Source organism: Hyperolius riggenbachi, chromosome 11 (genome assembly GCF_040937935.1).
Source record: "Hyperolius riggenbachi isolate aHypRig1 chromosome 11, aHypRig1.pri, whole genome shotgun sequence".
Classification (NCBI taxonomy): Eukaryota; Metazoa; Chordata; class Amphibia; order Anura; family Hyperoliidae; genus Hyperolius; species Hyperolius riggenbachi.
Window position 1 is genome coordinate 221,973,316 of NC_090656.1, and position 26,750 is coordinate 222,000,065.

General features: G+C 45.2%; 1 protein-coding gene across 3 annotated transcripts in view; it reads left to right on the forward strand.

The window, feature by feature from the left end:
* Positions 1 to 22,712, forward strand: part of SAAL1 (serum amyloid A like 1) — a 227,095-nt gene extending 204,383 nt beyond the window's left edge. For all 3 annotated transcript variants that reach the window (XM_068260992.1, XM_068260993.1, XM_068260994.1), the window contains exons 10-13: positions 1,933 to 2,121; positions 4,066 to 4,253; positions 15,985 to 16,077; positions 21,663 to 22,712. In XM_068260992.1, coding sequence (XP_068117093.1) covers positions 1,933 to 2,121; positions 4,066 to 4,253; positions 15,985 to 16,077; positions 21,663 to 21,755 — 563 coding nt within the window. In that variant the 3' untranslated portion in view covers positions 21,756 to 22,712. The remainder of the gene's footprint in view (positions 1 to 1,932; positions 2,122 to 4,065; positions 4,254 to 15,984; positions 16,078 to 21,662) is intronic.
* The last annotated feature ends 4,038 nt before the right edge of the window (positions 22,713 to 26,750 follow it).

Below are 26,750 nucleotides of genomic sequence, written 5' to 3' on the forward strand. Positions count from 1 at the left end.
CAATAATGCCAGAAACACCTGATCTGCTGCATGCTTGTTCAGGGCCTATGGCTAAAGGTATTAGAGCAGGACAGCCAGGCAACTGGTATTGCTTAAAAGGAAATAAATATGGCTGCCACCATATCCCTTTCCCTTCAGTTCTACTTTAAATAGTCATGTACTGCAAGATTAAAGTAGTCACATGCTTCCAGATAAAACAGTTATGTAGACACATACAGAATCAATCGACTAAGAAACTAATGCTGGGAACACACAATGCAATTTCCCGTCCAATCGACAGGTGATCGGACATGAAGTTGTACCGTGTGTACATGTCCAAACTGCTCCATGATCAATAAAGGAATCATTTTTCCAAAGATAACTTTGCAAAATTGATTCCTTTCTCGATTGGAAACAGATCGGATATGTCAAAAAGAATCGCCTGATTGCCGTCGATTGGACAGGAAATTGCACTGTGTGTTCCCAGCATTGGAAGTCACATGCCTCCAGCTACAAGACTCAAGTGGTCACATGCCTCCAAAATAGTCAGGTGCCTCAATATAAAAGAGCAAGTTGCTTCAAGATAAAATAATTAAGTAGCCCACATGCCCCTAGATATCAGTGTTGGGTAGCTAGTTGCCCCTCCCCTTTCTGCCCCATTATGGGAGCGATATACCCCCCCCCCCCCTCCTTTCAGTACATCTAGCCAGATGACCCCACAGTTTAAAGTAGCCAGGTTGCCTCTCCCTTCCCCACTTCAGCACATGTAGCTAGACGGCTTCACAGTATAAAGTAGCTGTGTAGGATAGAGTAAGCTGGTACTGGTTGTGAAGGTCTCTGTGATCGGGGTATTTCCTCCTCCATATCACCCATGCACAATGGGGATCGCACAGGGCAGAACGCTTCCTGACAAGTGGTTTGGTCCAGGGGATTCTCTCCCTCTGTCTGTATCTGCTGATGTCCTGGCAGGCAGCACACATTACAGGACAAAGGGCTAGTGTGATATAGATAGCCTGGCCCCCGAACAAGGGCTAAGCAGTGACTCACCTGCTGCTCTCCACAGATCAGCTGTTTCATAATTATACCATTTCTGTCTGTGTGGCTGCCTGCTTGTGTCCTTCTCACCTGCATGATGTAAAACATAGATACTCCTTCTTCACAAAGTTCCCCTGCGCTGCCCAGGAGCATACACAAAACTGCAGATCCTCAGCAGCACCTCTCTCATCACAGTGATGAGAACAAGCAATGCCCAGTGAACGCCATGTAATTAAAAATACAGGAAGTAAGCAGTGATGTCACTTCCTGTATACAGCACCATCACTGGATACTGCTCTCTCATTACTGTGATGAGAGAGGCGCTTCTAATGATCTGCAGCTATGTGTATGCCCCCCGGGCAGCCAGGGCAACTTTGTGGAGGAGGTCTGTCTTTTGTGCGGACAAGCGAGCAGGAGCGGTGCGGTATTAGGACACGCGCCAGGGCAACTTTGTAGAGGAGGTCTGTCTTTTGTGCGGACAAGCGAGCAGGAGCGGTGCGGTATTAGGACACGCGCCAGGGCAACTTTGTGGAGGAGGTCTGTCTTTTGTGCGGACAAGCGAGCAGGAGCGGTGCGGTATTAGGACACGCGCCAGGGCAACTTTGTGGAGGAGGTCTGTCTTTTGTGCGGACAAGCGAGCAGGAGCGGTGCGGTATTAGGACACGCGTCACACAGACCAGTAATTGAAACAGCTGATCTGCCAGCTGCAACAGCGCCCCAGCCAACCTGCCGCCCTAGATCAGGGCCTTTGTAGCCTGCCCACAAATCTGGCTATGCTCATCCAAAAGCAGCCAGTTTCTCACATTGGCTGCTGTAGCAGGGCCACTTCACATTTTGGTGACAGCATTTTCTGCATAAACAAACTTTCTGAATTTCTGATACTACCCTGGTGAGTAATGCGCAATCTTTTTCTTCTAGTGAAGTCTATTGAAGATGGGAAGAAGACGTGGGAGTTTCTATCTGAACTACTGTGTCAGGACTTGTGTCAGCCTGAAGACCCCCCTCTTATCGTCCAGGAGCAGAAGACCACCCTGTCCTCGGTGCTGGCTGTTATGTCCGTCATATTCTCCTACCAGGCAGAGCTGGAGTACACAGAGATAGGAAAAAGTACAATTTAATATTTATTCTACATCAAAGTTGTTGATTTATTTTTATAGTCTTGAAAGAAAAACACATCAGTGGAGCTTAAAAGGAAACTCGAGGTGAAAAAAAAAACTGAGGAAATTATTATATCCTCCTCCTTAGAATCCTGAAGTTTTGTTTTCCGTGTATCAGCTAAGAAAATAATGTTGTATGCTGTATTGTCTCAAATGCTGACACAGTCTTTCAGCATCTCAGAAGCAAAAATATATGAACTACTGACCTTTTTTTAATCTACCTCCTGCTCTTAAAACCTGTTCTCAGCAAGGAAAGAGTTTCATGGCAGTCATTCCTATCAGTGAGGCTTACGCTATAGTCAGACTTAGGCCCAACTTGAGAGAAACTGTCACTTGCATACCTAAATGTTAACTCTTTCAAGTAGAAAAAGAAAAAAAAAAGGAACAAAGCCTAGTTACTAGTATGCTTAGCACTGTATATACACGTGTCTATCTTGTCATGTCCTTTCAGTTATAACTGGCAGCAGCTATATTGGAAAAGGGCTCTAAGGATCCCTTCAGTCAAGAGTATAAAAACCTAACCGTCCATTTTTTTAATATGTAACTGTACCTGCCCCATATAGGAATTTTTCTGCGAGTGTAAATCTACTAATAAAACCACTAAAGTGCACATTTGGTTTGAAAATAAACATACAAAGCTATGTTCCTATATAGACAGCTGTAGGCTTAAAACTCTGGACTCTCTGCCCCATCAGCAAATCTCAAGGGGGGAGAGGGGTCGTACCTCACTTCCTGTCCCTGAAATGCAGACCTCAAACCAACAAATATTGATTCTGGTAATACCAGACTAACTACGTGGCTTAGTGCAAGCTTTTGAAACGTCAAAGGAAACCGAAGACCAAAAAGGTCTCAGGTTTTATACTTACCTGGCGAAGCAGGTTATTTCAGCGCACGGCGCTGAGTGGCGCCATGTGCCCAAGCTGGGCACTGTCATAGCAGCAGTACTATGCTGCGCGCATTGCGTAGCGGTAATTCGGGGCTCTGGTGGCTGCCAGACCCTGAAATACATCTCCCTCCATATTGCTAAAACTCTGAGGGGAAATAATAAATAAAGAGAAACTCTGACTAAGAATTGAACTTTATCCCAATCAGTAGCTAATACCCCCTTTTACATGAGAAATCTATTCCTTTTCACAAACAGACCATCAGGGGGCGCTGTATGGCTGATGTTGTGGTGAAACCCCTCCCACAGGAAACTTTGAGGACCATGGTCCTGGCAGTTTCCTGTCTGTGAACCTCATTGCATTTAGGGAAATAACAGCTGTTTCCAACTGCCAAAAAAGCAAGCAGCTTCTCCTTCCACTGACATCACCTGCCAGCAGTAAAAATGTCACCATTTCGTAAATGTCAGAATGTAAATCAGGGAGAGGAAAGATTTTCGAATGGGAAAACACTGACTAAATCATTTATACATAATTATTGTAAAAATGAAGCATTTTTTTATCACATTATTTTCACTGTATTTACTTTAATGCGCCTCGGAGTTTAGCGGAAGCATGGAGAGCCATCATTAGGATCTCACTAGCCTGAACTGCCCAGTGCCAGAATAATATGTACTCTTACCTCTTTGGTCTCAAGTATGCTTTAAATATCATCCTCTCCCTGGATCTTTCTTGGCTTCAATATAACCCCTGCTGGTCAAAGTGATGGTACAATTGAGAACCTCCAGAAGGTTTTTATTACTATCCCACTTGGCAGAATGATTTTAGCAGCTTTCTGTTGGGGAAATTTACCTACTTCCTGTCAGTACATGAAATACTCCCAGATGAGAATTGGACACAAGACGTGCTATTCCTCAGCGATATCTCAGTTTCCAGCTGATGTCTTCTCTATATTGTGGTGCAGAAAGTGATGAGACTGGCAAAGGCTGAGGCTCCCCATTCTTCTCTTCCAGATCTCCCATTAATAAGCAGCTTGTCCCGCATCCTGGGGAACCTAGAGGCCTGTCAGCGGAAGAGCTGCGGAAAGCCCCGCGCCAACGGCGAGCCGGAGAAAGCAGCGAGGGAAGAGGAATTCCACATGAAGATCCTGAAGGACGTCTGCTGCGAATTCTACTCCAGCATCCTCTCCAAACTAACAAAGGTGAGACTGTCACTGCTCATCGCCCCATCTCTGGTCTTCTCTCCCGCATTTCTCACGGGTGTGACTCTGGCACCTTTGAAGCCAAAAGATCAGCATGACATCAGGGCAACCTGCATACTTAAAGAACTTAAAATGGAATGAAACCCAGCATTTTTTCTTTGCTCTAAAAGATTTTTTTGAGCATATAATATACTAACACAATTATTATTTTTTTAAGTAAAAAAGCATTCAAAGGGTTAATTCACAGGAATGACTTTTTTTCCTCCTGCAGGGGCAGCTGCATCCAAACTGGTGATAACCTTATCTTGTGTTTACATTCTTCACTTGATACAATTAAGTAAACATTCTCTGACTGTGCAGAAACTTCAGCTGATGAGTCCTGAACTGAAACACTGCTCAGAAATATTACTGGCGGCATTTACAACAGTTATGAATAAAATGCACCAGCAGCTTTCAAAGCCTATAAACTGAACTTTGGGAACTTATAATTTCTAAATGAATAAGAGTTTAAAGAGAATCTGTAACGGCAAAACGTCCCCTGGGGGGTACTCACCTCGGATGGGGGAAGCCTCAGGATCCTAATGAGGCTTTCCACGCCGTTTGCCGTCCCTCGGGGGTCTCGCTGTAGCCCTCCGTACAGCGGTGACGTAATATTTACCTTCCTGGCTCCTGCGCAGGCGCTCTGACAGCTGTTGGCACCGAAGGAGGCGGAAATACCCGATCGCCGTCGGGTCCGCTCTACTGCGCAGGCGCAAGTCTCCGACGCCTGTGCAGTAGAGCGGACCCGATTGAGATCGGGTATTTCCGCCTCCTTCGGAGCGAAAGCAGCCACAGCGCCCCCGCTGGAGCCTGCAAAGGTAAATATTGAACAGGCTGTCGGGTCTGTCAGGCGGCTGTTCAGAGGGCTGCAGCGAGACCCCCGTGGGACAGAGGACGGTGTGGGAAGCCTCATTAGGATCCGGAGGCTTCCCCCACCCGAGGTGAGTACCCCCCAGGGGATCTTTGTGATGTTACAGAGTCTCTTTAAACCTGCTTTAAAGGACAACTGAAGTGAGAAGAATATGGAGGCTCCCATATTTATTTCCTGATAAACCATACCAGTTGCCTGGCAGTCCTGCTGATCTATTTGGCTGCAGTAGTGGCTGAATCACACACCTGAAACAAGCATGCAGCTAATCTTGTCAGATCTGGCAATGTCAGGAACGCCTGATCTGTTGCATGCTTGTTCAGTGGCTATGGCTAAAAACATCAGGCGCAGAGGATCAGCAGGACAGCCAGGCAACTGGTATTGCTTGAAAAGAAATAAATATGGCAGCCTCCACATCCTTCTCGCTTCAGATGTCCTTTAAGATGGCTGGCTCCTCTCACTGTACATTTACCTCCCCGCAAAGTCTGCTGTCAGTCTTTATTATACAGGACCACTATTGTGAGAAAATGTAAAATGTGTGTACAGACTGATCCCAACTTACAAACAGTTTCCATTTCAGGAGTTTTTTTGTAAGTTGTTATACTGGTGAAACTCAAAAAATTAGAATATTGTGCAAGAGTCGATTTCAACTTAAAAGGTGAAACCAATATATGAAATAGACTCATTACAGACAAAGCGAGATATTTCAAGCTTTACACAAATTGGTTGAAAGAGGCGCCCTGGTGGTATGTAAAAGCACTTAAAAGCAGTTTAAAATTGACAAAGTATTTTGAGGTGGCTTACCTCAAATATAGGGAGAGGCTCCCTATGCTGACTATCGCGTTGTAGCTCGACACTGTTATTTGGCCTGAGGAAGTGGGCTCAGACCCGTGAAACGCGTTGCCTGTGCTATTAATAAAATCCTTTGTTTCATCAAAGATTTTCGTTATTTGAGGTAAGCCACCTCAAAATACTTTGTCAATTTTAAACTGCTTTTAAGTGCTTTTACATACCACCAGGGCGCCTCTTTCAACCAATTTGTGCATTATATACCCCCATACCTTATGGTCTGAGGGGTTGGGACAGAACACACGTGGGTTACCACGGTGGGAACCTGTCCCCCTTCTTTTTCCAAGGAGAGCGACCGCATCCAGATCCCTAGGGGTCACCCCGAGTGGAGTCGGGTTTGTTGTCTCCACCTGCTTCCTGTGGTCGGTTGCCCCACTGCAACCCACCTTTGTGAGTAATTTTTTTTTTTTACCTTTTATATCCAACATTGGCTTGACATATTACACTATTGGGCTCCCGTCCCTGTCTCCTGTGTTTTTTCTCCAGAGGGTGCACAGACACCCACACTTTGCTACATTTCAAGCTTGAATTTGTTATAATGTTGATTATTATGGCTTACAGCTTATGAGGACCGGAAAACCAAAATCTCAGACCATTCGAATATTATTAAAAAGTTTATTATTCTGGGCTCAAAGTGCCAGGCTCTAATCAGCTAATTAATCCAAAACACCTTCAAAGGGTTCCTATTTCATATATTAGCTTCACCATTTAACCACTTGAGGACCGTGGGCTTTACCCCCCCCCTTAAAGGGACTCTGTAACAAAAATGTCATTGGGCTTGATTCACAAAGCGGTGCTAACTGTTAGCACGCCTGTGAAAACCCCCTTAGCACGTCTAAACAAGCTTATCACGCATAAAACTTTATGCGCGCAAAACTTTATGCGCGTAAAACTTTACGCACGTACTGCACAGAGAGCAGGGCACTCCGCGCGAAGTGCTCATTAAAGCCTATAGGACTTAGCGCGCGTAAAACTTTGCGCGCGCAAAGTTAGCGCGTGATCTGATTGAGAAATCCGGTGCTAACCTGCTTAGCACCCTGGTTAGCGCGTCTAAAGACTTTAGACGTGCTAAGTAGGTTAGCACCGCTTTGTGAATCAAGCCCATTGTGTTTTGTACCATCCTACAGGTTCCTAAACCTATTATAATGTGCTCTGGCTTACTGCAGCACTTTATACTATCACCATCTCTGTAATAAATCAGCTTATCTTTCCCCTGTCGGACTTGTCATCCTGTGTCTGGAAGGCTGCCAACTCTTCAGTGTGATCTGCTATGCATGCCCCCTCTATGCACACTCCCCTGTGTGTGTGTGTTATTTACATTAGCCAGCTTTTCTCTGCTCTCTTATCTTTTACAAGCTGGATAAATCCTCTGTTCACATACTGATGAGTCACATACTGCAGAATTACAGACAACTGGGCAAAGCTGTCTGCAAGAGTAAACAATCAGCTTGTAACTCTTCAGTGAGCTGCAGGGGGAAAGAAACACACAAATGATCTCTTGAGATTCAAAAGGAAGGCTGTATACAGCCTGATTGTGTATGGATGTATTTTCTATGTGTGGACATACTGTACATCAACCTACTTCCTGTTTTGGTGGACATTTTGTTTGTTTACAAACAAACTTTTTAAAATTGTTTTTGACTACTTTTAATGCGGCGGAGAGCGGCGAAATTGTGACAGAGGGTAATAGATGTCCCCTAACGCACTGGTATGTTTGTGTGATTTTAACAATACAGATTCTCTTTAAGGACCAGGCACTTTTTTTCCATTCAGACCACTGCAGCTTTCACGGTTTATTGCTCGCTCATACAACCTACCACCTAAATGAATTTTGGCTCCTTTTCTTGTCACTAATAAAGCTTTCTTTTGGTGCTATTTGATTGCTGCTGCGATTTTTACTTTTTATTATATTCCTCAAAAAAGACATGAATTTTGTCAAAAAAATGATTTTTTTAACTTTCTGTGCTGACATTTTTCAAATAAAGTAAAATTTCTGTATACATGCAGCACGAAAAATGTGGACAAACATGTTTTTGATTAAAAAAAACCCATTCAGCCTATATTTATTGGTTTGGGTAAAAGTTATAGCGTTTACAAACTATGGTGCAAAAAGTGAATTTTCCCATTTTCCAGCATCTCTGACTTTTCTGACCACCTGAGGGGCTAAAATTCCAGGATAGTATAAATACCCCCCAAATGACCCCATTTTGGAAAGAAGACATCCCAAAGTATTCACTGAGAGGCATAGTGAGTTCATAGAAGATATTATTTTTTGTCACAAGTAAGCGGAAAATGACACTTTGTGACAAAAAAAAGAAAAGTTTCCATTTCTTCTAACTTGCGACCAAAAAAAATGAAATCTGCCACGGACTCACCATGCCCCTCTCTGAATACCTTGAAGTGTCTACTTTCCAAAATGGGGTCATTTGTGGGGTGTGTTTACTGTCCTGACATTTTGGGGGGTGCTAAATTGTAAGCACCCCTGTAAAGCCTAAAGGTGCTCATTGGACTTTGGGCCCCTTAGCGCAGTTAGGGGGCCACCCAGCATGGGTATGTGTAAAAATACACCCCAAAACACATTATACTACTTTTCCTGAGTACGGCGGTACCACATGTGTGACACTTTTTTGCAGCCTAGGTGTGCTAAGGGGCCCATCGTCCTATTCACAGTTCATTTTGAGGCATTTGTTTTCTAGACTACTCCTCACGGTTTAGGGCCCCTAAAATGCCAGGGCAGTATAGGAACCCCACAAGTGACCCCATTTTAGAAAGAAGACACCCCAAGGTATTCCGTTAGGTGTATGGCAAGTTCATAGAAGATTTTATTTTTTGTCAAAAGTTAGTGAAAAATGACACTTTGTGAAAAAAAAAAACTAAAAATCAATTTCCGCTAACTTTTGACAAAAAAATAAAATCTTCTATGAACTTGTCATACACCTAACAGAATACCTTAGGGTGTCTTTTCTTCTAAAATGGGGTCACTTGTGGGGTTTCTATACCGCCCTGGCATTTTACGGGCCCAAAACCATGACTAGTCTGGAAACCAAATGTCTCAAAATTACTGTTCAGGGGTATAAGCATCTGCAAATTTTGATGACAGGTGGTCTATGAGGGGGCGAATTTTGTGGAACCGGTCATAAGCAGGGTGGCCTTTTAGATGACAGGTTGTATTGGGCCTGATCTGATGGATAGGAGTGCTAGGGGGGTGACAGGAGGTGATTGATGGGTGTCTCAGGGGGTGGTTAGAGGGGAAAATAGATGCAATTAATGCACTGGGGAGGTGATCGGAAGGGGGTCTGAGGGGGATCTGAGGGTTTGGCCGAGTGATCAGGAGCCCACACGGGGCAAATTAGGGCCTGATCTGATGGGTAGGTGTGCTAGGGGGTGACAGGAGGTGATTGATGGGTGTCTCAAGGTGTGATTAGAGGGGGGGAATAGATGCAAGCAATGCACTGGCGAGGTGATCAGGGCTGGGATCTGAGGGCATTCTGAGGGTGTGGGCAGGTGATTGAGTGCCCTAGGGGCAGATAGGGGTCTAATCTGATAGGTAGCAGTGACAGGGGGTGATTTATAGGTAATTAGTGGGTGTTTAGGGTAGAGAACAGATGTAAACACTGCACTTGGGAGGTGATCGGACGTCGGATCTGCGGGCGATCTATTGGTGTGGGTGGGTGATCAGATTGCCCGCAAGGGGCAGGTTAGGGAGGGGCAGGTTAGGGGCTGATTGATGGGTGGCAGTGACAGGGGGTGATTGATGGGTGGCAGTGACAGGGGGTGATTGACAGGTGATTGACAGGTGATCAGTGGGTTATTACAGGGAAGAACAGATGTAAATATTGCACTGGCGAATTGATAAGGGGGGGTCTGAGGGCAATCTGAGCGTGTAGGCGGGTGATTGGGTGCCCGCAAGGGGCAGATTAGGGTCTGATCTGATGGGTAACAGTGACAGGTGGTGATAGTGGGTGATTGATAGGTGATTGATGGGTAATTAGTAGGCGTTTAGGGTAGAGAACAGATGTAAACACTGCACTTGGGAGGTGATCGGACGTCGGATCTGCGGGCGATCTATTGGTGTGGGTGGGTGATCAGATTGCCCGCAAGGGGCAGGTTAGGGAGGGGCAGGTTAGGGGCTGATTGATGGGTGGCAGTGACGGGGTGATTGATGGGTGGCAGTGACAGGGGGTGATTGACAGGTGATTGACAGGTGATCAGTGGGTTATTACAGGGAAGAACAGATGTAAATATTGCACTGGCGAATTGATAAGGGGGGGTCTGAGGGCAATCTGAGCATGTAGGCGGGTGATTGGGTGCCCGCAAGGGGCAGATTAGGGTCTGATCTGATGGGTAACAGTGACAGGTGGTGATAGTGGGTGATTGATAGGTGATTGATGGGTAATTAGTAGGCGTTTAGGGTAGAGAACAGATGTAAACACTGCACTTGGGAGGTGATCTGACGTCGGATCTGCGGGCGATATATTGGTGTGGGTGGGTGATCAGATTGCCCGCAAGGGGCAGGTTAGGGGCTGATTGATGGGTGGCAGTGACAGGGGGTGATTGACGGGTGATTGACAGGTGATTGATAGGTGATTGACATGTGATCAGGAGGATAGATGCATACAGTACACGGGGGGGGGGGGGTGATCAGGAGGGAGCAGGGGGCAGTTTAGGGAATTAAAAAAAAAAAATAGCGTTGACAGATAGTGACAAGGAGTGATTGATGGGTGATTAGGGGCGTGATTGGGTGCAAACAGTGGTCTGGGGGCTGGGCAGGGGGGGGTGTGAGGGGTGCTGTGGGCGATCAGGGGGCAGGGGAGGGGAAATCAGTGTGCTTGGGTGCAGACTAGGGTGGCTGCAGCCTGCCCTGGTGGTCCCTCGGACACTGGGACCACCAGGGCAGGAGGCAGCCTGTATAATAGGCTTTGTATACAGTACAAAGCCTATTATACACTTTCCGTGCGGCGATCGGGGTGCTAGTAACCCGCCGGCGCTTCCGAACGGCCGGCGGGTTACAGCGTGAGGGGGGCGGAGCCAGTCTCCGGCGGAGGATCGTGTCACGGATGACGTGATCGCTCCGCCCATGCCCCTACAAGGACCGCCGCCTCTGGGCATGAGCTGGTCCTTGCGGGATCCACTTTCCGGCTGCCCCTGTGCAGTGGGCGGTCGGTAAGTGGTTAAGATAAATTACTAGCATAAATGGACTTTTGCAAGATATTCTAATTGTGCGAGTTTCACAAGTACATAGTGAAACCTGGATATATGATGCGAACCCGCTGCGGTTTCTCAAAAAAAAAATAAAAAATCAAGGATTACGGTTATAGTATAAACACTGTTTTTTTTGTTGTTGTTTTCAATGTAGATTCAAAGAGGAACCAAATTGAGAAAAAGAGCTTTGAACATATTGCACCACAGTATCATTAATACAAAATACAACAATGACATCTAGCTAAAAACTAGCCCACTGTTTAAAATTTGATGTGTGTTGCTGCGTTAAGGCCCATTCACACCTGAGCGGGAATCGCGCGACTCCTGCTCATGGCAAACCACTAGCGGTTTTGTTAAAACCGCTACACATTGTAGCAAATCCGCTTTTGCGGTTAGCAATAACCACAAACGCGTTGCATGCAGCGGTTTGCTGGCGATTTGCATTTCGCAATTGTGATTAGCGTGCAAAGCACGCTAATCGCGATCGCTCCAAAACCGCCGCAGTGTCCAGTGATTTTTCCGTGTTAATCGCCGGCGTTTTGTGATTATAGGTGTGAACAGGCCCTTAAATTCAGGCTACCACCATCTTGATAAATGCATGCGATTTGTCTATGATTAGTAATGGGTGAAAATCACGATTTTGTGTTTGCGATTTTGACCGCAAAAATGTGTGAATCGCACATTTTTAATGGCAGGAGAACTTGTAAAACCTTCCGAGTATTTCTGTAGCCATAATTTCTTTAAAAAAAAATTTAAGAAAAGTGTACAAAGTGTCCAAGAACCCAGACACCAGACAATGGCATAGTGTAAGGGGATCAATGGCAACATATTTCCCAAAAATTGCGTATTTTACACAAACTCTTTTGTAACGGTTTTGAAACAGATGGCAATGGCTGTGGACTTAAAGAGAATCTGTATTGTTAAAATCGCACAAAAGTAAACATACCAGTGCGTTAGGGGACATCTCCTATTACCCTCTGTCACAATTTCGCCGCTCCTCGCCGCATTAAAAGTGGTTAAAAACTGTTTTAAAAACTTTGTTTATAAACAAACAAAATGGCCACCAAAACAGGAAGTAGGTTGATGTACAGTATGTCCACACATAGAAAATACATTCATACACAAGCAGGCTGTATACACCCTTCCTTTTGAATCTCAAGAGATAATTTGTGTGTTTCTTTCCCCCTGCAGCTATCTTCCACTGAAGTGTTAGGCTGTTTCTTCCTGCAGAGTGCAGACAGCTCTGCCTGTATGTAATTCCTCAGTATGTGAAAGCCCAGCCAGCTCAGAGGAGGATTTATCCAGCTTGTAAAAGATAATAGAGCAGAGAGAAGCTGCACTAATCTAAATAATACACAGGCAGTGTGCATAGAGGGGCCTGGAGGGGGGAGATGCATCACAGAACCACAACACTGAAGAACTTGGCAGCCTTCCAGACACAGGCCGACAAGTCCGACAGGGGAAAGATACATTGATTTATTACAGAGACTGTGATAGTACAAAGTGCTGCAGTTAGCCAGAACACATTAGAATAGCTTTTGGAACTTGTAGGATGATAAAAAACAGGATGTAATTTTTGTTACGGAGTCTCTTTAAGCTATTTATAGTAAAGCCCCCGTACATCCTAGGATCACCAAATGTTCAGGGTTTGTTAAAGTGAACCTCCGGACTAAAAATTGACTCAGCAGCACTGAAAATGCCTGGTGTTTCTTTAACATTTTCACGGCATCAGAACTTTGTTTCTCTTATACAAGCCTCATTTTTAGCTGAAAGTTTTGTCCATTCATCACTTCTTGTCAGGCCTGAAAGATCTCACACTGGTGAGAATCCCTATTCATGCGCTGAGTGGGGGAAATGTTTTGCACAGGAATCACAACTTGTCACACATGAGAGTTTTCACACTGGTGAGAAGCCCTTTTTTTATGTGCTGAGTGTGGGAAATGTTTTGCACAAAAATCAGATTTCGTTTCACATGGCAGCTTTGACACTAGGAATTAGGGATGATCAATGCGATTCAAAAATGTCTTAGTTTTTGCAAATGTATGTCAATTTTTATTCAAATATGTGCAACTTGAAATTGGACCAATCGATTTAAATCTGGGTGGGACTTGATTGGTCCATTTTAAGCTTCATTTATTTGTATACACATTTACATAAACCTGGAAATATCTGCATCTTATTAATCATCCCTACTGGGAATGCACATTCATGATTTGCGTGTGGGAAATGTCCTCAGTATAAATCACTGCTTGTCTCCCACTGGTGAGAATCCCTATTCATGTGGTAAGTGTAGGAAATGTTTTGGTCATAAACCAAACCTTGTAATACATGAGAGATCTCACACCGGTGAGAATCACTATTCATCTGCTGAGTGGGGGGGGGGGGACGTTTTGGACATCCGTCCTGCGCAGCCCATGGAGGGAGAGGGAGGGACGAGAAGGCAGGGAGCGCCAAAAACGCTGCGGAGGGGGGCTTTGAGGAGCCCTCCCCCGCAGATCACAAACAGCCGGTGGTGATCAGACCCCCCCAGCAGGACATCACCCTAGTGGGGAAAAAAGGGAGGAAGTCTAATTGCCAAGGCTCAATCCTGATCGGTGCTGCAGGCTGGAGAGCCCACGCAGCACAGATCCCTGCAGAAAGCACTGGTCCTTAAGTGGTTAAAAATTAAATAAATTATATAATGCATACTTTTTTTTTTTTTTAAAACAAAGCATTTCCCACACTCAGCACATGGATAAGGCTTCTCACCAGTATGAGATCTCTGGTAAATGACAGTTTGATTTAATTCCAAAACATTTCCCACACTCAGCCCATGAATAGAGTTTTTCGCCAGTGTGACATCTCTCATCTTTGCCAAGATGGGATTTACAAATAAAACATTTCCCACACTCAGCACATGGATGGATAGGGCTTCTCACTAGTGTGCAATCTCTCTCATGTGTGACAAGGTCAGATTTCTGGGCAAAACATTTCCCAAGCTCAGAATATGAAAATGGCTTTTCACCGGTGAGAGATTTCTTATGCACGACAAAGTTTGATTTACATTTCCCACACTCAGCACATTAACAAGGCTTCTCACCAGTGTGTTACAAGAACTGATTTCTGTGCAAAAAGTTTCCCCCACGCAGCAGATGAATAGTGATTTTCAGCAGTGTGAGATTTCTCAGGCCTGACCAGAAGTGATTTATGAACAACACATTTCCCACACTCATGTCTGACAAGCAGTGATTCCTGTACAAAACATTTCCCACACTCAGCACATGAATAAGGTTTCTTACCAGTGTGAGTTCTCTCATGTTTCACAAGGTTTCCTTTATCGCCAAAATATTTCCCACACTCTGAACATTTCCACAAAGACTTAAAATGAAATAAAAACAACCATGGAAAAGTAATTTAATGATCTTGATTAACTTTAAATTCGTGTCCCAGCATGCAACACAATCATGCCTCTGCAGGATATCCTTGGAACGGCTTTCAGGTTTCCCACATGACAATTCATGGCTAAGAGTGTCTTGTCATGTAGCAAACCCAGAAGTGGAGGGATTGTGACCATGTGCTCAGCACTAAGAGCTGCTCCATAGCTGGGGAACACCCACTCTCCCAGCAGCTGCAGGTTTTCATGAATGGATATGACTGACATTCTTTTAGAATGGGAGTTACTCTGGGGTGGCTGCATCAGATAAAGAGAATGATGTGAGTGATGGCAGAATCTCCCATTCATATTTACTGACCATGACCAATCTAGCTTGCAGACATATAGAGGAGATCAGGCAGTTGATTCTCCATCACACTGCTATGATTCCATGACAACAATGGTCATTAGAGATGATCGATGAGATGGCAATATACTGGGTTACTGTGCCAGTAACAAAACTGGAAACTTTGCTTAACTCCTTAGCGGTATGAGGTTTTCCTAAATGAGTTTCTAAAAGTGGTACAATAATTCCTTCTCTGGAAAGTATCACACCGCTAAGAAAAGGCAGCCAGAGAGCCCCCCATAGTTCAGGAAGCCAGAGAGTGACCCACTAGTGTAGGTAGCCAGAGTGTAAACCTCCCCCCGTAGATAGGGGAGTCACCCAATGTGTGCGCTCCCACTGCCACGGTTATAGATAGCCAGAGATCCCCCATAGTGTAGATAGCCAGAGTGCACCCCCAAGTATAGGTAGTTAGAGCGTCGTCATTCCCTCCCCCTTCCCCCTCTTCAGTATAGTATGCCAGAGGCCCCCCCCCCCCCCAAGCCCCCATCCTCAGGGAGCCTGCAGATCACTTACCTCCCTGGGATCTGGCCGTTTCCTGGAAGTGTTCCTTCTACTCTCCAGGGGGGGCTGCATCTATGTGCTGAGATCACCCCGTTATCACATGACAGACAGCAGTCTCAGCACAGTGAGGCAGACCTGGAGGAGACGTGCTGCTGCTGCTGCTGCTGCTGGATCATGGGGAGGTGAGCGATTTACACCACCTGCTTCTACTCTGCATCTGGCCCTCTCTGCGGTATCCACAAATGTAGCTCGGGGTTACCCCTAATTGCTGATAAAAGCAACACCCGAGCTACACTCAGGGTACCGCCCAGGAAGTAAACAAACTTCACTTACTGAGTTTGTTTGCCGCAGTTTAAAGTTGCATCCGAACCTGGAATATTTGCATCTCATTGACCGTCTCTGTTTTGTTGTTTTCTCATTTTATTCAGCAGACTCTAGCGGGCGCTGCATCAGCCCCATCAGCGCACTTCCATTTAGAACAGTCACTATTTATTGTGTATGTTTTCCTTTGCAGGAGAATATATTAGAGGGACTCAAACAAGGACACATCACTGAGGAGAAGTGCGTGTGTGCGCTGCGCAACCTGCTGCCTCTCCACGCTCTGCCTGTGAGTATAACCTGTGCACAGCTTGTTGTCTACAGGGAGAGTTATTATAGGGAACCTGAAGTGAGGGATATGGAGGCTGCCATGTTTATTTCCTTTTAAACAATGCAAGTTGTCTGGCTGTCCTGCTGATGTTTCTAGCTTCAGTAGTGTCTGGATTAGCTGCGTGCTTGTTGCAGGTGTGTGGTCCAGCCAGACATCAGACTTGTTCAGGGGTTGTTTATGGGTAAGTATAGTATTACAAGCAGAGGATCAGCAGGACAGCCAGGCAATGTGCATTGGTTAAAAGAAAATAAATATGGCAACCTCCATATCCCTCTCACCTCAAGTGTGCTTTAAAGCGGATCTGAACTCAGACCTTCCTCTCTAAAAAAAAAAAAAAAAAAGTAACAACTTAATAACCTTTAAAGAAAAACATTTGTTACAGCTGATAAAAATCCTGCAATAAAAGCTGCAGTTGTCTACTTCCTGCTGTTAGACATAGGTTTGACATCCTGTGTTTACAAATTAGCTGCTCTGCTGAGGCAGCCAGATTCCTGAGCTGACACAGCTGAGAGCTCAAATTACAGTTCTGATTAGACACAGATGAGGGGGAATTAGACAGGCTAAACTCTCTAAATACATAAAGGGTGCATTGCTGTATGTTTTCCTTCTGTCCTATGCAAGAGGTCAGGTCCACTTTAAGGCCCTGTTCACTAACCGCTATCGCGATCGCTGAGCGATTTGGTTAGTGATTTTAAAACCGTTTTTTTCCTGCGCTTTTGTGGAGCGATGTTTTTTTACACTTCCTGACGTCAGTTAGGAAGTGAATTCTTTGACCCGGAAATTAATGTACAATGTATTTATTCATAAAAGCACTCGGGAAATCTCTATACAAAGTGCTTTTCCAAGCGCTTTGCAATTTCTCTTCACTTTCTATTGAACACAAACGCTCAGAAAATGGTACAGGAGCCACGTTTGCGAGTCAATAGAAAGCGGAGCATTCAATTATGAACACTCTCATAGGAAATCATTGCACAATTGCTTTTAGAGCGATTTCAAAAATTGCCAGGGCTTAAACAAAAAACGAAAACGCTCATAGGGCTTGATTCACTAAACCGTGATATGACAAATAGCACACCTTATCAAAGTTAACACGCCTTATAAGAGTAGCATAGTGAGCGCTACAAACCTTCAGGGGCTCAGGGCAGGACGAGTGCCATTGCCAATTAGCAGGCATAAGTTTGTAGCGCTCGGTATGCTACTCTGATAAGGCGTGTTAACTTTGATAAGGTGTGCTATTTGTCATATCACGGTTTAGTGAATCAAGCCCATAGTGTGAACTAGCCCAAAGGGATCTTACACACTGTAAGGGCCCATTCACACTTGCTGATCGCAGAACGCGAGCGATTTTGCTAACGTTTTTCTCTGGCGTTTTATGGCGATTTTCAGAGCGGTTTTCCAAGCGGTTTTGTTACCGAAGCTGTTCAGTAACAGCTTTTACTGTAACAATATATGAAATCTGCTACACAAAACCGCTCCAAAAAACGCAAGGCATGTTTAGAAAACCTCTCTAAACATGCCTAGAATTGCTCTGAAATCTGCTTCAAAAACCTCTAGCGTTTTGCGGATCTGCTAGCGGTTTTTGGTGGGCACTGGGCCTAATACTGTCAGCTTTGACACAACACACACACAGTGTGCTATCTGATATATGGAAGTCTGTTCACTTTCATAGTAACATGCACTCCTTCTCTGCATGATGCATTTTTATGGCCGATGCACATTTTCTATTCTGTTTTGCAGTATTGCGTCCACACACAGCATGTTCTGATGCAGGCGAGTGCGCACTGTGAAAACATGAGCCAAAAATAAGTTACGACTGCACAAGGCCTAAAGGAAATTTATAATTTGGCGTAGTACTAATAATAGTAATTATTATTTTGTTGTCATTGTTATATTAATGATTGTTATACATTTATATAGCATTGGCGTTACATTGGGGCAGATTGACCTAAGCATTATGAGAGTTTTTTATTTCATAAGTGGAAGAAAGTACTTATCGGCATGTGTTCTGAGAGTAAATTCATTACTAATAAGAAGACTTTGCACTGGTTGTGCATGAATTTCCAGAATAGCCATGTGCACCATGAGTAGCTATGAGCATAGAGTAGTTACTCGGAATCAAAATTTAAATTAGACACCGCTGCCCACCGCAGAGGGGTGTCAACTTACCCATGCCGCCGCCTTAGCCAATGCGTTCCATGTCACTCCTATGCTGGTAGCAGGAAAAAAGGGCGCTGGCTGAGGGTGGACGAAAAGGGCGCCGCCATAGACTCTAATGCATTTTTCGTTAATACTGTGAAAAAGCAGAAAAAAGGATGCCGCAATAAATATCATTAACAACAGGAGAACATTACAGGTTTTGAAGTATGTTATCGTTTTAGAAGCATGCAATGTTATAGTTTGTCATTATTTCGTTTGTATGTACAGATTTTACATTATCAAAGATATCGTTTCTATGTGGAAAAGGGTGTTTCTGCAGAGGGAGTGGTTAGTGTTAGGCACCACCAGGGGGAGTGGTTAGGGTTAGGCACCACCAGGGGGAGTGGTTAGGGTTAGGCACCACCAGGGGGAGTGGTTAGGGTTAGGCAACACCGGGGGGGGGGGGTGGTTAGGGTTAGGCACCACCGGGGGGGGGGGGGGGGTTAGGGTTAGGCACCACCGGGGGGGGTGGTTAGGGTTAGGCACCACCAGGGGGGTGGTTAGGCACCACCGGGGGTGGTTAGGGTTAGGCAACACCGGGGGGGTTGGTTAGGCAACACCGGGGGGGTTGGTTAGGGTTAGGCAACACCGGGGGGGGGGTTGTTAGGGTTAGGCACCACCAGGGGGGTGGGTTGTTAGGGTTAGGCACCACCAGGGGGGTGGTTAGGCACCACCGGGGGTTGGTTAGGTTTAGGCAACACCGGGGGGGTTGGTTAGGGTTAGGCAACACCGGGGGGGTTGGTTAGGGTTAGGCAACACCGGGGGGTGGTTAGGGTTAGGCAACACCGGGGGGGGGTTGGTTAGGGTTAGGCAACACCGGGGGGTGGTTAGGGTTAGGCAACACCGGGGGGGGTTGGTTAGGGTTAGGCAACACCGGGGGGGGGTTGGTTAGGGTTAGGCAACACCGGGGGGGTTGGTTAGGGTTAGGCAACACCGGGGGGGTGGTTAGGGTTAGGCAACACCGGGGGGGGGTTGGTTAGGGTTAGGCAACACCGGGGGGTGGTTAGGGTTAGGCAACACCGGGGGGGGTTGGTTAGGGTTAGGCAACACCGGGGGGGGGGTTGGTTAGGGTTAGGCAACACCGGGGGGGTTGGTTAGGGTTAGGCAACACCGGGGGGGGGGGTTAGGCAACACCGGGGGTGGTGGTTAGGGTTAGGGAACACTAGGGAGGGGGGGGGGCGTGTGTTTTAGGCACCACCAGGGGAGGGTTCTGTGTGAGAGTAGGGATGGGTTAAACTTTGGCGAATTATGTAACGATTTTTGACGTTAATATCTTTTCATTATCTTCCGTTTTTGAAAACTGTATTTATCGTTAACCAAGTTTGACAGTGATGTTTATCGTTAAGATTTTGTTATCCAGCCAGTCCCATTTTTCCTGGCGCCTTTTTATTTCATGCACGCCCTATGCTCCCTTCTTCCGGGTTGAAGGAGGAAGCACAGTAGTGCTGTGGAGCGCATCGGCTAAGGCGGCAGCAGTGGTGCCACATGCAGCGGTGTCTGATTTACTTACAGAATTCCAGAACTGTTGCATTGGTAGGATAGTGCAGAACTGTTATATAGCCAAGAAGTGGGTGATAACAATTATAAAACTCGTGCAAAGCTGCCACACTGGAGATTGCACTTGTCGGCTTGTACTGTGTGTATGTGTTTTATTCCACACGGGATTGAATTAAAGGACAACTGAAGTGAGAGGGATATGGAGGCTGCCATATTTATTTTCTTTTAAACTACAACAGTTTCCTGGCCCCTCCCCCCCTATTTGGCTGCAGTAGTGACTGAATCACACCAGAAACAAGCATGCAGCTAATCTTGTCATATCTGACAATAATGTCTGAAACCTCCGATCTGCTGCATGCTTGTTCAGGGTGGTTTATGGCTAAGGCCTCTTTCACAGTGTGACGTTAAAGTCGCACATTAGAAAAAGTTTTAACGTACTAATGCACAGTAATACTAAGTCTGTGCAACATTCACAGTGCACACAATGCGTTTGTGTGTAACGTGTAGCATTATTAGAAAGTGCTGCATGCATGTTATTAGCTGCGTTGGACTGTTTGCACATGCTCAGTAATGACCTGGAAGCATACTTTTCATTGCCTGTATGCCTACTGTATCCGACGATAACAGGGCATAGAGTTGTGTTGTGACATTTTTGGGACGTTGTGTTGTTAGTTTGCGTTGCGACTTTAACGTTGCATCAAAACGCAACGTCCCACTGTGAAAGTAGCCTTAAAGTACTTTAGAAATGGAAGTAGAAGATAGTGGGTTGGCACTACTGTGGATGCAGAAAACGAGCTTGAAGTTGGTGATGCATAGAGCTTGCCCTTCTAATCAGCTCTAAGTGTGCTCGGGTAAATTGTGGACAATATTTTCAAGCAGAGAAAGCAGAAGGAACCGGCCCTGCTAAATGCTGATTTATTGGATATCAAACAGTGTAATGTCTTCACTCTTCATGAACATGTACAAAACAATCCAGTATTAGCTTCATATGACATTCAGTGTTAACTTGACAGAGTTGGGGGTAAGCTGAAGAAGGAGTATGGTGGGTGCCGGGTGCCGAGCCTGACAGCTGTTTCGCGCACGTGATACAAAAGTGTGCCGTAAATGATGTCTGATAAAAACACAGTAAATAGTATTAATCAATCAATCAATAAAGTGCACAAACCAGTATAATCCTCCAAGTAATGGAGGAAAAAAAACAGCAAGAGAATCCTGAGAAATATGTGCAAACTGCAATAACAGGAACTTTGCATCAAAGTCCTGTGTGCAAATAGGCATAAAGTAGGAAAAATAGAAAAGTGCTTACATAAAGAGGCGCATGGAGGGATCCAAGGAAGATGAAGCGAGACACCAGGCAGCCAGGCACATTTTTGTATCACTTTTTCACAATTAGTGGCTGTAAGGTTACTACTACATATTCTTAGGGGGTGTATCCCTAATCCCTGTGTTTACATAATATACTTTATAACTACTGTTGTTATTTATGGATTTTGAGAGACACTATTTGTCACCTCTTTTGGTGACATTTGAATTGTTTTTATTGCCTATGTGGTTATGCTTAATAAAGAATTGTTGTGACTTTTGACTATACATGATTAGTCTGGTGCTTTTTGCAAAGGGTACTTTCTTTTGTATTATCATTTAAAATAATTTGGGCACAATTTTCTTGACGGCATCCAAATTATTGTCCAAGTGCCGCTATAGCCGTAGTTCATATTACGGCGGTGCACTAATCTCCCTGCGCCGTTTGTTCTGTTTTGTAATAACCTCTCTCTCTGTAGTGAAGGGTATTTGTTATGCTGTTGCATATGATATGGGATCACTGCTTATGATGTATATTTTACTTCCAGATGAGCAGTTTCGCTGTTGTTCTCGGGGAGGCAGACCCCGTCTTGTCAGAGACTCTTTGGAACGAAATCGCCACACAGAGCGAGGAATCCTAAGAACCTCCATCCAACCGACTGACTACTAAAAACACCCACCTGTGACAACTGCCTGGCGCCCCGGATAGAGTTCTCTGCACTACTTACTCCATCCAGATCCTGGGCTACTCTGCAATAGGTCAGAAGAGATGAGATGTTCTCGTTACAGTATTGCTGTGTGCAGTAACCTCCAACAGTCTGCAGGTGGAGCTACTCTACTTGGGAACATCTGCGGTGAAGAATACTCGTCCGTGAACATTTAGCACCACTTACTGGTCATGCTCGTGTACAGCAATAATAATTCTGACGAAAAGTGAAGCATTTATTAGAGTTATACCGGTGGATTTCCTCACTTTATAGAGATAAACTTGTTTTCTTACGGTTGTAGCCAACATATTGTGGAATTTCCGGCGTGGCTTTACAGTTAAGACACAACTCCAAAAAGTTGTTTCTAAGATTTTTTGAGTTGTGTGTTAGCAGTAAAGACCCGCTGGGGGAGGGAAAAAAAGAGCAGTTAAAGTCCAGTAATTTTTAAACCCTTTCCACAGGTCCAAAACTGAAGTGTGGAGAATTTCCCTTACTTTTTGCCTTTGGGACTTTCTTGGCATTAGGGGGCCATGTATAGACACTTCCTCAGGTTTTCTCCGCCTCTGACTCCTCCCCCATTTCCCTCCCTCACACATTTGCAGAAATAAATAATGTCCAATCATGTTTTGCAGACCCCAAAATGCTCATCTTGCTGTTTGTGCACCTGGTTCTTTAAGCAAACCTAAACTGAAAATATACAATTCATTATCTAATAAGTTTGTGTAGCAGCAAATGAAAATAGAACATCCTTGCAATCTCCTAATCATATTATCGATTCAAGGAGTTAAATGTTAACTCTAAAGTCTGCACAGCAGCCATGTCAATGTGATGTGCAATCTGGTTCATTCAACTGCCAAATAGAAATAATAAACATTGAAATTTTTCAGCTTTCTCATGTCATCAGCAGTGTTTGCTCACCCAGATAGAAATAATTTGCTTCAGTTTACTTTGCACGGAGTGCTGCTCTGTATGCCACTGCTTTTTCTGTACACACATAACACTGCTCTTAGCCTCCCTGGCGGTAAGCCCGAGCTGAGCTCGGGCTATGCCGCCCAGGAGGAGATCTCAGCCCATGATGGGGCGATTTTCACCCTGTAAAGTGCTGTTCGCGCAGCTAGCACTTTGCTAGCCGCGCGTACAGCTTGATCGCCGCCGCTCTGCAGCGATCGCCCGCACGCAGCGGCGCAAGAGGCCCCCCCCGCCAGAGCCCTGTGCTGCCCGGACCAATGAGTTCCGGGCAGCGCTATGGGCTGGATCGGAGACGTCTGACGTCAGGACGTCGGCTGACGTCCATGACTTCATTCCGATCGTCGCCATGGCGACAGGAGAAGCCAAACAAGGGAGCGCGTTATATACGCGTTCCCCTGTTTGCTATTGTTGCCGGCGACGATCGAACTAGAGGGACACATGCGCCCTCTAGTGGAGTTTCATGTAGCTACCACTCTGGTAGCTTTACATGAAACATAAATTTTATTTTTTTTTTTAAATTGGATTTCTGCAATTTTTGCAGAAAAAATAAACCGCCAAGGAGGTTAAAGTTTACCAGAGCTGAAAATTAAAAAGATTTTATACATACCTGGGGCTTCCTCCAGCCCCATCCGCCTTGATCGCTCCCACGCCGCCGTACTCCACTGCCCGCAGCTACAAAAACCAGGTCCCCGCACTTACATCAGTCGGAGCCAGTCTAGCGTAAAAGAAGTGCGCTGTTTGCGCATCTCTCCAGCAGCTGCTGGAGAGATACGTAGAGGGCGCACTTCTCCTGCGTAGGTTGGCTCCGATGACATCAGTGATGGGACCCGGTTCTCGTAGCTGCGAGCAGTGGAGGGTGGCAGCGTGGGAGCGATCCAGGCGGATGGGGCTGGAGGAAGCCCCAGGTATGTATAAAATCTTTTTAATTATGTCAAATCTGAGTCCCTTTAAAGCCTTGAATACACGTACAGGGCATCCGGAAAGTGTTCACAGCGCATCACTTGGATGGATTAAATTCATTGGTTTCCTCTGAATTCTACATACCATATAATAACATGAAAAAAAAAAAAGTTTACTTGAGGTTTTGGCAAGTTTAATAACCACTATCGTATCTGAATGACTATAGTCATCCAGAAGGAGCCACACTAAGTCTATCTGGCCGTGTATACACGTCCAGTGTTGCTGCTGTAGGTTTGAGCACACGCTCCTGCCACTCATTCACGACGGGATTTACATGGTGGCAATTGGTAAAGGGGAATAGTGTTCCCCGAGCAAATCAAAGTGCCTGTGAATGAATAAATATGCCTCCACTTGAGAGGCATGTTGATTCAGGTCAGTGAAAGTAGAAAGTGTAGTAAAGAAAAATTGAGCACTTCCAGGATAGTGTATAGCACCATCTAGTTGCCATTGTCATTATGGGGTGTTGTGAGTAGAATTTCATCCATTTTGGAATAACAAATGTGATGCACTGAATTCTTTCCGGATGCATTGTACATGAACTATCACCAGAAGGGCATCACTATGTGGAGAGGGGAGCGATGGAGCGGCATGCGAGGAGCATCGCAGAGCTGGCGCATTGAGTGGGGAGAACAATGCTCTGAACCAGCGCTGATCGCTGGCCAAGGTATTGAGGGAGAGTCAGAGCCTCAGCAGAAGCAGAGGACCTTCTAGCATGTGTAGAAGGCTTAAAGCGACCTGAGCACGTTCCCAGGTGCTGGTGTATGCCGGGAGATGTGGCGTGACCAGGCACTAGTGCATGCTGGGAGATTCATCTTTGTGGCATACACTAGCAACCGGGCACGCCACATTTCCTGGCATACACCAGCAGCTGGGAATGCACTGGACTCAGGCAGGGACAGCTGCAAGATTGACGCCCTTGCAGGATTTAACACAACCCCCCACAAAGCCAGCATCATTAAAGGATACCTGAAGTGACATGATGAGATAGACATGTGTATGTACAGTGCCAATCACACAAATAACTATGCTGTGTTCCTTTTTTTCTTCCTCTGAAAGAGTTAAATATCAGGCATGTAAGTGGCTGACTCAGACAGGAAGTGGCTACAGTGTGACCCTCACTGATAAGAAATTCCAACTATAAAACACTTTCCTAGCAGAAAATGACTTCTGAGAGCAAGAAAGAGATAAAAAGGGGCATTTCTTATCAGGGAGGGTCACACTGTAGTCACTTCCTGTCTGAGTCAGGACTGAGTCAGCCACTTACATACCTGATATTTAACTCTTTCATACAGAGAAAGAAAAAAAGGAACACAGCAATAGTTATTTGTGTGCTAGGCACTGTACATACCCATGTCTATCTCATCATGTCACTTCGGGTATCCTTTAACATCCCTTAGGAGAAGGTTCATTTTAATAAATACATTTTATTTTATATATACATGTACACACAGTGCATATGGTGCTCATGCCACTTTCAGTCTTGGAATGCAGAAAAATAAAAGGTGGGCATAGGCAGGTTCTAATTAGGCTGAGTATTATGTGACGTGATGAGATAAGCTTTGATACATATGTCAGTTCAGGTACCCTCTAAGCTCCTTTGAATAAGCTTAGTGGGTGGGTCTATGATGGCCTCCTTCAGCAAGCGGAAGATGATTTTTTTTTAAGGCCTCTTATACACTACATGCGATTCCGATTTGTGAATTTTTTTTTTGTTTATTTTGATAGCATCCAGGAATAATTGGAATCGCAAATCGGATTTGCAGTGTGCAGGGGGCCTTACTTTACGTATGTACAGTAGGTTCTCAAGGGCATGTAAAGGTCAGGCTCCTCCCTCTGTTTATGTATAAAAAAAAAAAAGAAAGAAAACCCATCATCTAGGGACAGCGGTTTGGTGTCAGAGCACATACATATGAGGCATCTGCAACACATTTCAGGTGCCACAATCATATACTTATATAATCAACCTTTTCTAATAACCTGACCACACTCTGGAGTAAAATTTGAGGTAACTACCGTAGTTTAAAGGGATACTGTAGGGGGGTCGGGGGAAAATGAGTTGAACTTACCCGGGGCTTCTAATGGTTTTCCGCAGACATCTGGTGCCCAATATTTATTTCAGACTTTAAAGTCTGAAAACCACTGCGCCTGCGTTGCCGTGTCTTCGCTCCCACTGATGTCACCAGGAGCGTACTGCGCAGGCACAGACCATATTGGGCCTTTGCAGTACGCGCCTGGTGACATCAGCGGGAACGAGGACACGGCAACGCAGGCGCAGTGGTTTTAGAAGCCTCAGGTAAGTTCAACTCCTTTTCCCACTACAGTATTCCTTTAACTTATCAGTGTGTTTTGGGGATGTAGGAGGAATCCGGAGTGTATCCTTAAACATGGGCAGAGCAGAAGCATAGCGGCTAACCCTCACTCACACCTTTCAGCACTAGGGACCCAGGTATGGGCCAAACTGTATGTTCTCAGTGTGTTCATATGGGTTTCCTTGGGGTACTCCAGTTTCTTTTACATCTCAAACATCCTAATAGGTTTATCATTCCCGCTCAAAATGTGGCCTTAGACTAGGACTATGGTAGGTATTAGATTGCGAGCTCCTCTGACATGACTATGTACTCTGTAAAGTGCTGCAGAGGATGTTAGTCTAATGTCCTACCATATTATGATGTATTTATATAGCACTATGACTATTTGTGAGTTCCTCTATAGAACATGTAGTCATGTCACTGACTGTCCTCCAAAGTGCTGCGGAAGATGTCAGTGCTATAGAAATACTATGCAAAGCAGAAATTTGCCTTCTTAAAACAAAAAAGGTATTTGCGATAATTCAGGTTGGAGAGAGCTCTGAGGTGTACCACAATGCATCACTGCTGATTATGCAAATCATCTCTTTATTGTCCCCGATAACTGGCCACACCTCTGGAATGCAATGATGTGTCAGCTTGTTAATGTTACAGAGCTAAACTAATCCAACATGCTCTGTTCAATTAACAAGCT